This window comes from Arachis ipaensis, chromosome B6 (assembly GCF_059453495.1).
Source record: "Arachis ipaensis isolate K30076 ecotype BB chromosome B6, ASM5945349v1, whole genome shotgun sequence".
In the NCBI taxonomy this organism is placed as follows: Eukaryota; Viridiplantae; Streptophyta; class Magnoliopsida; order Fabales; family Fabaceae; genus Arachis; species Arachis ipaensis.
The window spans coordinates 6,618,926-6,632,159 of record NC_142441.1 but is presented as its reverse complement, the minus strand read 5'-3'; the positions used below and the strand labels follow the sequence as shown (position 1 = coordinate 6,632,159).

General features: G+C 32.7%; 1 protein-coding gene, 1 long non-coding RNA gene and 1 pseudogene across 2 annotated transcripts; all 3 read left to right on the top strand.

Annotated features, from left to right (window-relative positions):
• The first annotated feature begins 729 nt into the window (after window positions 1–729).
• On the top strand, window positions 730–1,990 carry LOC107646316 (uncharacterized). Its single transcript, XM_016350507.1, has 3 exons — window positions 730–734; window positions 930–1,294; window positions 1,452–1,990. Exons 1-3 carry the CDS (start codon window positions 730–732, stop codon window positions 1,988–1,990), a joined length of 909 nt encoding a protein of 302 aa, XP_016205993.1.
• Window positions 1,991–5,321: 3,331 nt separating this feature from the next.
• LOC110263118 (uncharacterized) lies at window positions 5,322–8,510 on the top strand. Its single transcript, XR_002348183.2, has 2 exons — window positions 5,322–6,034; window positions 8,314–8,510. It is a non-coding gene; the product is annotated as an uncharacterized LOC110263118 (long non-coding RNA).
• Window positions 8,511–10,298: 1,788 nt separating this feature from the next.
• Window positions 10,299–11,700, top strand: LOC148554484 (uncharacterized; annotated as a pseudogene).
• The last annotated feature ends 1,534 nt before the right edge of the window (window positions 11,701–13,234 follow it).

Here is a 13,234-nt window from a genome sequence, read left to right as displayed (position 1 = left end):
AAAATAAAAATTTCTGTATACTTAAAGGAAAAAAAAAAACGTTGTTTGTCATAAAACAAACGTGATCGTCATTATTATTAGGCTAATGTTCAACATTGCTGTTGTATACTTTTTCTTAATACATCTAAAATTATAAAATTATATACTAAATAAGTTCCTAACATATCCGAAACTCATCTAAAAGACTAAAAGTAATTGTATTTATTACTCTGGTTAATTAGGATAAAAAGAATTTATACCAGTTTTAAAATTGAAAAAATTAATTTTGATAGTATTATTTTAATTTTAATTTGGTTAGAGTTTAATTTTGATTTGTTATTTTTGTTTTGTTTGGTTTAAATTTAAATTTAAATATTGTGAGATATAATTTTGAATTTTAAATATATAAAAAAATATTTCAGACATAATGTCTAAAAATAATTATTATAATAAAAAATGACTGATTAAAGAGTAAATTATAATAAATACCTAATTGTATCGTTTGCATTTGTATATATCCTTGATTTAAGGTTAGTCCAAAAATAGAAAATAATGTAGCCAATGCTATTATTTGTGGTTTTTTAAAAAATTTATTTTGAAGTTTCTTTACAAATTAGTATACTTCTCTTGAAAACATCAATTTCACTTGCTTCAATCATTAGGTGCCTACTTTCTTCCAACAATTCTTGCTACGTAAGAGTGATGGAAAAAATGATTAAATCCCTCTTCCAATGTTTCTTTGCATGCTGGATGAGGTAAGCTATATTTTATTTTTTCATGGAGTAACACAAAAACAACGCCGCGAATTTTTTATTTCTCTTCCTCTGAATTATTTTGTATTTAATTGTCAGGAAACACCAAATACGAAGGTCTTGTTTTGATAGTCTTTCAGTCGATATAATTATCAACATCTTTGTTAGACTTCCCATAAAATCTGTTCTCATTTGTAGATGTGTTTGTAAGTATTGGAATACATTGATTTCTGATCCAAACTTTGCCAAGTTACTCTATACTTATACATCTCCTGCTGCCATAATCCGACGTTGGCATTCAAGAAACTTTCACGTTGTTGAATATGACCGAATTGAATGGTATGAAAGGAGAAACAATCCATTGTGTCTCAATTTGTTTGAGGTCTTGGAACCTAACAGTAGTAGCAGCATAAAACTTGATCCTAAATTTGAGATTCCTTTGCCTGATCCCAAATCAATACAGGGTACAGGAGTTTATGTGGATGTGCTTTCTTGTAATGGTCTTTTATACTTGAGTTGTTCAATGGATAGAGACATCTCACTTGTTTGCAACCCAATAACAGGTGAGTTCATAAGACTTCCAAAACAACCTCCAATCTTGACACCCTGTGAGCAAATATTTCGGTGTTTTGGTTTTCATCCAAAAACAAACCAATACAAGGCAATGAGAATCTATATCTTTAAACATGATAATCAGTATGGTTATTAAAATGCACACAGTTGGAACATCAACATGGATAAACATTGAGGTAGATTATCCCAAGAATTTGACATGTGTGTTAAATTATTCTACTTATTTTAACGGGACAATTCATTGGGTTGGTATAGATGTTGATGGAAATTTTGACACGGAGCAGTTCCAATTCTTCTCTAACGCGCCCAAGGGTCAAGGTACAGGCTCCATATTAGAATTCAAGGGTTCTATTTACTTCATGTATTTTAATGAGCTGCTTATCTCAATGTGGATGATGGAAAGATTTGGAGATGGAGAATCTTGGATTCCTGTTTACCAGTATTCTGTAAGTTCTGACCGTAATACTAATTCTTCTATAACCACATCTCAATTACCTAGTTGTATTGTCTACTGTGATAGTGAAAATCAAGAGTTTAGGATTTGTGCGACTCCTTGGTATGATTTCAAGGTTCATGACAAGTTTCAAATGGTTCGCCTTGTTCCTACTCTTGTCCCACTGAAGAATATTATCATCGGAGATAATGTGGAGGTGCATAGTATTTACTCATTGGATAATCTAAATTGAGTTATACTGTTTGTTAGTTAAAGAAAAAAAAAATCCTTCATTTTAATTTTTTTTTATTAATAGCAAATTTATGCTTTATTGTTTTAGATTCACATTATAGTACTCACATCTTATTTGGTGGCTTAATTATTGTCTCTAGCTAATCAATAGTATTTACAAATTATTAGCAAAATTTCTTTTTCTAAATTATTAAAATATAATTTAAATTAACTCAATTTAACTTATAATCCTATTTTAATTTTAGGAAAATAAATAACATTTTTGTTTCGAATTTTTCAATTGGGCCAGGCGGCCTCCATTGGTCCAGTGATTTCAGAATGCTCTTCCTGTGTGATTGGAAAAATATGTACAGTATCATTCATGTTCTAAATTGAAGAATTATTTAAAGACAAAAAAAAAATTATTTCACTGACCTAGAGAAACATTTTTGTAGGTAAATATTACACCTTAGAAAAAGGTAATAGATGTTCCATTTACAATAATGCATAGTGGTTTCTTTTATGTAATTAAATTAAATGGATCAAAGCATACAACATAAAATTCAATTTCAAGCAGCCTTTAAAAATACTTGGAACTGATGCTTGATTAGGTAAGTATGAAATAATTTTGTGGTGGTCATAGAAAATCTAGAAAATGTTGCTGTCTCTGCTTGGGTGCAGTAGTGGTAGAGTTGCCAGTAAGGTGCTGCACTAGAGCCATAAACTCTTGAGGCCTCACGTGAATCACCTTCGGAGACCTCAAATGCACTATCACCGGCTGCTTCTTCTTCTTCTTCATCTTCTCTATCTTGTTTACTACTAGGCCTGCAGGCTTTGGACCCTGCAACTGCACCTCCCCTTCTTCTTCCTTCTACACGTGATGTCTCCATGATCATATTCCCACTACTTTGAGAATTTGAAGAAATAAACTTGGCAGGGACATTGACATTGGTATTGGTATTTATATATGAGGAGAGTATAATATACTAGTAGCAGTAGTAGATATGTATGCTAGTCTGAATTTGTCTAATATGAATTAATTAACCAATAATAATATTTTATTGTATTGCCGTCCTCTGTTGAAATTTGCAGGCTGTTTCCTCTGACTCGGCATGCCTTCCCCCAATTCACATACAGTTAGTCTCGGTCAAAGTCTCTTAATTTTTTTTTGGTGACTAGTAGTCATCATTAAGTCAAAACTTTCAAAAAGAGCAACAATTTAATCATGTTTGAATTTAGACAAAGTATTATAAAATAAAGTTCACCTGCTTATTATTAGATAAATAATTATAATAAGAATGTTTGACTTTTATATATTAATTTAATACTCACCGTATTACACTATTTGTTTTATTTGCGAAAGTAGTCTCCCGAAATGTTGACTTTTTTTCAAAGTCAATTACACTATAAAATATAAATATACACACAATACACAGTCACGCACACATTGACAAACGAGGTTGTTTAAACTAGTTGGTCTAGTTTACAAACCACCACCATGGACGATCTTGTTTAATTTGGTCAAGCCTCTCCCTTGTTATTTTGTTTAATTAGGACCTATATATCAAAGTTTTTTTTTTTCTTTTGTCTTGATCGGAGCATTCAGTTGGTTTGATCCATGTATTTGGTTTATGATGAGGTACCGGTTCCCAACCTCTTCATAATTCTCATTCACATCATTAGAATTTTGGTGAACTTTGACTAGAGTTGTGGAATTGGACTAATTATTAAATCGATCAAATGACTAATTCGATAGTTGAATGGTCTAACTAAGATTGAATAGTAATGAAATCAGTTTAATTAAATATAAAATAAAATTATTAAAAATTTAATATAAAATTTTAAATAATTAAAATTAATGATTTTTAAATTAATAAAATTTAAAATTTTACATATTAATTTGTCTATAAGTTATCATTGAAAATTTACAAATTCAAATATTAAAATTTATGACTATAAAAAATTAAAATATATATAATTAACAAATATATTATGTTTCTTTTTTTTTTACCAAAGATATGAGATTCGAACCCGCAACCTCTTAATTGAGTATGGGGAGACTATGCCATTTGAGCTATTACTTATCAGCTATAAAAAATTAAAATATATATAATTAACAAATATATTATGTTTCACCACTAAAAAAAAAACAAATTTTAGACACTATTTACACAAATTTTTAATTATTGAATCCAAACTTACACAAATTACATACCCTCAATAACTAAGTATTGATTATTGAATACAAATTTACACAAAATTTCTATTCACATCAACAATTCAACGATACATAAAGCCTTAAAATACAAAACAATTAATAATTACATACATAACACAAACTCAAAAGTCATAATTAACAATTACCATCAACAATCAACAAATTATTTTTAAAAAATTAACTTAGAAAAAGAATTATCAAGAATAGAATTATCAAGAATAAGATAAATTAACAAGAATAATTAACTCAAAAAATATAGATTAATCATAATTAATTTCATAAAAAAAATTAGGACTGAAGAAGCAATGAAGGAGTGTTTACTAGAAAAGAAAAGACGGCCGAACAACAGAGACGTTCGCAAGAAAGTGATATCGAGCAGTTAAACGGAAGTGACGGCCGAACAGTTCAACAGAAGTGATGGCGAGAAGAACAAGCGAGCAGCGACATTTGCATTTCGCGTGAGACACAGCGAGATTAGAGATAAAGAGAGCACAAACTTAAAGAGAGAAAAGCCGAGCAGAGACCTCCACGATAAGAATTGGGCGTAACAATGACAATAACAATACAAATTACATGAAATACTCATGTACTCATTAATCTAATGACTTTAAACAATGACTAACAATAGTAAGAGCATAAATTAAACAAGATAAGATATAACAACTCGAATTTTTGAAATTATTTATAACATATTTTATTAGTTTGACTAAGTTATTTAGGAATTATTTTAATTAGATATAATTAAATTGATTTTATAATTATTTGAGTTTCATTTAATTAGAATTCTTGTGTATAATTTTGTATTAATGAAATATTTTGCACAATTAAAATTAGAATTTCAGTAATTTATAAATAATAAAAAATTATATAATTTAAATTGAGTAAGGAATGGTTTAAATTTTAAATTTTTATTTTATAAAAAAATAATTAATTTAATTGTTATAATTCTTAAAAATAATTGTTTTAATTTATTAGTATGTAAATAAATTAAATTTTATGTGTCCCCAAAATAATTTCTAGTATCATAATTAAATTTTAAATTATTATTTTTAAATATAAAAATTTTGTAAAATTTTTATACTATTAGTATGCATTTTTTCTAATCCTAAAACTAGCAACACACACTAATTATACTCTCAGTCTCACTAAGAAGTAAGAACACGCGTTCTTTTTCTCCTCACCATCACCATGACTCACTCCCAGTGACACTCATCCCTCACTCCCTCAGCCACTCCCTCACTCATTCTTCCATATATAATTCCTTCTTGCTTCTTCTGGGTCATCAAGAACACACAAAACAGAGAAAGAAAATAGAGGAGGGAGAGCTTAAGAGAGGGAGGGCGCACCGGTGGGGCCTGGGAACGCTGCCGCCACGTCGTCGTCGATTGAAAGTTGCCGCTATTAACGGGACGAATAGAATGCGAAGAGGGGAGAGAAATGTGTCCAAACATGAACAAAGGGGGAGGAGAAACTTGCAGAGGAGAGAGAGACCGTGCTGCTATTGTCATCATCGTCGTTGTCAAAGAGTGAAAGGAGACGCCACTGGAGCTGCTGCTGTTGTGGGTATCGTCGGTTTTTATTATTGCTTCACTCCACCATGACTGAACCGTATCTCTCTCAATCCAACAGAACTTGTGGCGCTGCTATGAGGATCACTGCTGAAGAAGACAAGCTACTGTTGCTACTCCGGTTCTGCATCGGAGCTACTGTTACTGCCACTGCCGGAGGCGATTAGCGTTGCTGTTGTTCCAATCGATGCTGCTGCCGCTGTCCCGATTGCGCTGGGTGTTGCCGCTGCAGCGAATTCAAAACAAAAGAGGGTTTAATTTCGGAGTTCGACTAACTGAGGTAGGGGGTTCGTTTTGAAATTAAGAGTTTTGAAATTAAGAATGCCAAAAAGCTTACTGAATAATTACAAAAGATTTATAAATGCTATGCATGACCAATTAATGAGAATTGATAAAGTTGAAAATTGTTAGTAAATGTGAGTATGCTTGAGTATGCTGAAAGTGAGTTTTGGTAGGGTTGTTGGTGCTGTAAAGAATTGGGTGATTAGATGAGTTATATGTGTATTTGTAAATTATGATTCTGTTATTGATGATGATATAGTCATAGTTGCTGCTGGTTGTATTATGATGAATGATGGTTCATTATGGATTGGTGAATTATTGTGTGCTTGAATGATGATAATTGATGATTTATTATGTGTATGATTGATGTTGAGCTCCTATGGAAAGAAATTCTGTTTATGATAGTGTAGAAAAGTACATGTTCAACTAAGTATATGTGCATTTGTGAAAAGGGTGAATTGATAAGTATGAACTCCTAGGGTTGTGCTAAGCACTTTGGCAACTTTGATTAGTCAAAAGAAAGTTGGAATTGTGGTTTTAGAGGAATTTTAGGCTTGAATATAGAATTTGGTATGAAGGGTTGTTAAATCATTCAATGCAGAATTTTCTGCATAATTGGCAGCAAATTAAAATAAAAACTGGGAGCAATCTAGACATGATTTTCAATCCAAATTATTTTTCTGTCAAACTTCAAGAAGTCAAAATTTTTCTATAAAAATTTCAGGGAATTTGATCAAGTGGTTTGGAAGATGTGAATTTTTGAAATTTGGTGGTTGCTGCAGAATTTTCTGGTTTTCTGGTTCTACAGTATCACATTCCAGCTACTATAACTTTTGACTTATTTGGCATTTTGAGTTGCTTTCAAAAGAATTTTGAAGATCTGTAAGTCTACTTTAATTGAGTACAAAGTTCATATCCATAGCTATTTTGTAGAGTTAGTTATGTCTCTTGTAAGCGGAGATGTTTGCAGAAAATTCAGAACTAATTACTAAAAACAGGACAGCACTTCCAATTGACATTTAATTAACCAAACGAGGTGCTATGAATCTGAAATTTGTTTGTTCTAGAACTTAGTGGTGTTGAGTGTATCCTCACCAAAATTTAGAAGTAATGGATTAGAATTGAATTTATTACAGATTTATCAAAAACAGAGTTGCTTGTTGTATTTTTTTCTGAATTCTCTTTAGTGCAGCAGCAGATTTTATTAAGTTGGCTATCGGATTCAATTATAATCCAAACGTGGTAAAACTTTATTTATACCCAAAGAATATGTCCAAATTTGACAAAATATAAGAGCTTAGTTAAACAAAGGTGTGTAGGTTATCCCTAGGACACGTTTAAAGCTAAGCGGTGATGCAGAGGTACGCCTAGTTTCACAGTGATGGGGAGGTACTTTTAAGTTTCTTGGTGATGCGGAGGTATGCTTAGCTATAAGGTGAAGCGGAGGTATAATGGAAAAGAAAGAAAGTGGGAATTAAAGAATGGAAATGATACTTAGAGGAAAAGAAAAGGAAAGTAAAGAATGAAATAAATTATTGAGAATTATATGTTAAACGGGTCTTGCGCCAAACTGTTAATGCGAAAGTGTCCGCCTAACTGATAGCATGAGATTGCTAATGCGGGAATGTTCGCCTAATTGATAGCACTGTTTCTTATTGTGATGCACATTAAAACGCTATTATGATGAGGCCTAACTGACACGGGTAACCGTGATGCCAAGGTATCAAACTAACACAGTAAAGGAACCATATTCGGGGTTCATTCCGAGTAATGTCGGGTTGCGGGTAGACAACCGACGCATGAATTCATGGCCTGCGCTAGGGACAGACATGCATCATATTGTTTGCGCATTGATTGTGGTTGTTTACTTTGTTTATTTGTGCTTGTAGTATTGTCTTGGTGACTTGCTTGTATGCTTGATTGGACATTTTACTTGTGTTGTGGACTTAATAATGTTGTGGGGACTAATGTTTGTGATTTCGGTTAAGTATATTATTTGCGATACTGGCTTACTTGAATATTGCGGTAATTAAGAAATGTTGTTTAAGGATGAGAATCAATAATGTGACTGTGACTTTATTTAAGGTGATTTAAAGAAAGAGCTATAAATAGCTTTAGGTAAGACTTCGGAAAGATTATAAGGGTTTAACAAAGAAAACTGAATTTGTGATATGAGTTAGTTATTTGTATTTTATTCTGTATTTTTAAGGCATTCATTTTTTCTACTGAGAACATGCGAGGACGACGTTCTCACCCCCTACAAATCTTTTGTTTTAGCGACAGGTTCAGGAAACCCTTGACAAGGAGCCACGACCGGTCCATAGAGTTTTATATATGTATTTCGTATTTTCTGAATTTTGGTTTAATCTTAGATCTTTATTTCTTCCCTCGTCATTTATTGTTCAAGAGATTTTAGAGGAATATGACTTGTATTTGAGAATCTTGAGATAAGTCTATGTATATAATGTTTTATATATATATTGTGATTAAGTGATTAAGAGTAAATTTCTCGCTTTCTTAATTAAAGTTTCGATTTGTATTCGCAAAGACTCGATATTAAATAAAAATAGTATAAAATAAAATAAATGTTGTTTGGATTATACTACTCGAAATCACTTTTAGATGAAAAATTATTAAAAAAGACATCAATTTAAATAATATTTTATATTATTCTATCATTTTACTTTATATTTGAATAGATCTTATTAAGAGATATTATTTTATAATAAAATTAATATTTACTTACTAAATTAAAATAATATATAAAAATTAACAAAATATATTATAATACATAAAAATACTAATAAACATCAAATTAAAAGATAAAACACTAATAAAATATATAAGAAATATCATAAAAAAATTTCATATAATAAAAAAAATTTAGATGAACTAAAAAACAATAAGAAATAATAATATACATGAAAAAGTAAAACACTAAAAAAATGTTTATCATATAAATAAAAAAATCCAATAAAAAACATAAAAATAAAAATATGAAAGAGAGTACTAAAAATAATAAAAAATTAAAATATTTATCTTAGAGTGATTGAAACAAATTTAAAAGATTTTGATAAAAAAAAAATTGGAACGGAAGAACATACACAAAGAATTACTGTGAAAGTTATATGGTTACTTGCATTATTTTTAAGTTTTTATAGAAGAAAATGAATGGTAAAATTGGTAAAAAAAGAATGAATTTCTCATCTAATTTTTCAACTGTAATCAACCTTTCCCAACATAAACGTAGAAGTTAGAATTTTTTGCTTCACATGAACGTACATTCAGAAGTGAAAGCAATTCTGAGTTCAGTTTCACAAAGTTGCCAAACATAAAAATAGGACATTCAACACACTCAATCCCCAAGGTGAATTCCAAACACACCTATAGTCATTAGTTTTTTGAGTATGAATTGGTTGAAAACAAGTTGAAGATTTTTCTTCTTGTGAACATTGAAGTTGAGAGTGTGCATTATGTAGCTTGAAGTTACAATATTAAACTGTTAGTGTTATGCGAGATATAGAAATTGGGGGAGAACAGTATCATCATTTTAAAACAGAGGAGGTTAGGAATTATTTTGTCCCCTGTTAGAGTTGTCATAGACTATTTTGTCTTCCGTTAGAGTTGACGGAGCAAAGGACCTAAGTGACTAACGAATTAGTGTGTGTTTGGATTACGGTTTGCAAACTGAGGTTTGTATAAAATTGATTTTGTAGAATTGATTTTAATCAAAAGTGAGTTAGTATTAACGTGGTTTATGTTTGGTAATTCTTATTCAAAATGGATTATAGTAAACTAAATATTGTTTGGATTACATTATTCAAAATCGCTTTTAGATAAAAAATTACAAAAAAGGACATGAATTTAAATAATTATTTTATGTTATCTTATAATTTTATTTTAAATATTTAAATAAATTTTAATATTTTTTTAGTACTCTCAATATTTTTTAGTACTCTAATAGGATTAATAGAATTATAATACAAAGTAAAAAAAATATTCCATACAAAAAAGAAATAGCAATAACAGTAAAAGAACTCATATAAAAAAACAGAAATTTTATAAAAAATAATAATATACATAAGAGAGTATTAGAAGAAAGTACTATAAAAAAAATAAACATATGAATAATGAAGGACATAATTGGTACATAGAACCTAAAGTTCAATCCAACGTGAAAAGATATCACTTTCAAAAATTAAAACAATTAGGGTTTAGTGGGAGTACGTACTCCGTACTCTGTACAATTTTGAAAATCGAAGATGAGCGCTGGAGTGAGCGGGGAAGAGACTTTGAGGGTGAAACACGGTGAGGCAGCCGATAATGTCGGCGGAAGAGATAAGGGGGAGAGTGGGGGAGGGATTGCATTAGGGGAAAAGGAGGATCATATTTCGGGAGGGGTTTCTAAGCCTTTGAAGGTTTCTTTCAGGGACAAAGTTGTGGGTTCCAAGATTGCTAAAGCTTTTTCACTTGTTGAAACTTTATCGGGAGATAACATTGCAGTAGTTTCTGGGAAGCAAGGAGATCTCTTGCCACCGAGTGTCACGTTTACCCAAGAAGCTAAGAATTGCTTGGCAGAACCTTATAAGGATGCTATAGTAATTAAGGTGCTAGGTAAACATTATAGCTACACTGTATTGTCTCATAAACTTCGAACGGTATGGAGGATTAAGGGAGGTTTTGGTTTATTGGACGTGGGATTTGACTACTTTCTTGTGAAGTTTGATGTAGCTGAGGAGCGAGAAAAAGTTCTCTTAGGAGGTCCATGGATGATCGAGGGAAATTATGTGGCTGTGAAGCCTTGGGATCAAGAGTTTAGATCAAGTGAAAACTGTTTTGGAGCAACTTTAGTGTGGATTAGAATTTCTGGATTACCAATTTGGTGCTACCAAGAAGATGCAATGCTCCGTGTTGCGGCTGCAGTTGGCATTCCCGTTAAGGTTGATTTGGCAACAAAATTAGCTGAAAGAGGACGATATGCTCGAGCATGTGTTCAGATAGATTTAGGATTGCCAGTGACTAAGAAGATTCTTGTTGAAGGTGTTGAATATGAGGTTGAATATGAAAGTCTTCACCTTATTTGTGGCTCCTGTCTCAAGTTTGGTCATGATATGAAGGTGTGCAAGACTGACAGCAATGCAGGAGGAGGAACTAATGCCAAGGTGATCAGCGATGTAGCAAAGCAGCCAGAAAGCTCAAATTCAAAAAATCCAGTATATGTAGAAAAGGCAAGTTTTCATTTTGGCAAGAATCTTGGAGATGAGACTGTAAAAGTTACTGTCCCGGATTTGGTGGAGAGTGATTTGCATGCTGTTCATGTAGACCATGCACAACATGAGGATTTAGAAGGTTGGACTCAAGTGATTAGGAAAGGAAAGTATAAAATGGGTCAAAAGCCTTCTCTTAGCACCCATCAGGTCCAACCAAAAGTAAAGAAGACTCCTAACAAGGCTACCAATACTTGGACAAGGCCTAATCACCAACGTACAACACATGCTACTGGATCCAAAGCAAAATTAAGCAGGGGCATCAATATTGGAAAACCGGTTAGTGTGGCTTCTTCGGGGACCCGGCACAATGTTCATCATCAGCAGCAAGGTGAGACAACAAATGGCACTGTGCGAAAGCGTCCTCGCCCAAACTCTTTGCAGAATTCACCAGTAGATAAGGATGGAGCATCGACGGCGGGTATGGTGCAAGTTTCGACGGAGAAAATTGGGCTGCAACTTGAGAGTCCATTAAAGGCAGGATCGTCGAAGACAGGGACATCATGTTGAGTCTCGGGTTTGTTATTGGAGCTCCCTTTTTGCTATTTTTATGGATAGTTTCAATATCATAGCCTGGAATGTGAGGGGTGCGTCTAACAAGATGGCCCGTGTGCATTGCAAAAATTTGGTGAGAATATATAAACCATCTTTCTTCTTTCTCTTTGAGACTCATACCATGTTTAATAATTTGAAGAATTTTTGGGATAAGTTGGGTTTTCATTGTGTTGGTATTGAGGAAGCAGTAGGACACAGGGGTGGCATTTGGTTTCTATCTTCTATTGCTAATGCTTCTTGTGTGGTTATTGATCAAATTGACCAATGTATCACAGTGAAAGTGAGTGTGGGTAACTTAGTTTGGCTTTGTAGTGCAGTATATGGGAGTCCTCAATTCGAAAAAAGATGTATGCTTTGGGATCATTTGCGTTCTATTAATTCAGGCCATAATAGACCATGGATGGCAGTTGGTGATTTTAATGAGATTGTGGCACCAGATGAGAGTACAGGTGCTTATTTTTCTTCTCACAGAGCTAGTCTATTAACTACTACTCTAGATGACTGTGAGCTCTTTGATCTTAAAGTGACTGGTAGGAGATATACTTGGTATAGAGCAGTTCAGGCTGGCAGGGACTTGGCTAAAAGGTTGGATAGAGCTATAGTTAATGAGGCGTGGATGACAATGTTTCCTGAGGGTTATTCTGAAATTCTTAGCAGGCTTCATTCTGATCATTGTCCTATTTTAGTTCGTTGTCATGGTAGCCCCAGAGTGAAAGGTTCACGTCCTTTTAGGTTCCAAGCTGCGTGGGCAACACATCCTTCTTATAAACATGTTATTAGTAAGGCTTGGAATCAAGAGTTTGGAGGCGTTACCGAAAGGCTTAAGATGGTTCAACAGGCTTCTTTGGACTTCAACTCAAAGATTTTTGGAAATATTTTTGTGCGAAAAAATAAGCTGGAATATCAGATTGATCAGATTCAACGGCGTTTAGAGGTTACCGATGTGTTATCTCTGAGAATTAAAGAAGCTGAACTGAGGGAATATTACAATAGGCTTTTGTTGCAAGAGGAACTTTTTTGGTACCAAAAATCTAGAGAGCAGTGGGTCAAGTATGGGGATAGAAACACTAAATTCTTTCATCTTCAAACTTTGGTGCGTAGAAACCATAATAGAGTACATGGATTATATGTTAAAGATGGGTCTTGGTCTACTGATCCAGATATTCTCCAGGAAGAAGCCCTCTCTTTTTACAAGAATCTCTTTGGTACAACGGAAGAGGTTGAGGTTGATTGTTTAGGGGATGTTCCGATGCCCACTCTAAGCACTGAGGCTTGTGCTAGGTTAATTGACCCTGTCTCTTTTGCGGAAGTCAAGTCAGCAGTATTCAGTATGAGCCCTTTTAAGGCTCCTGGTCCAGATGGCTTTCAAGCTTATT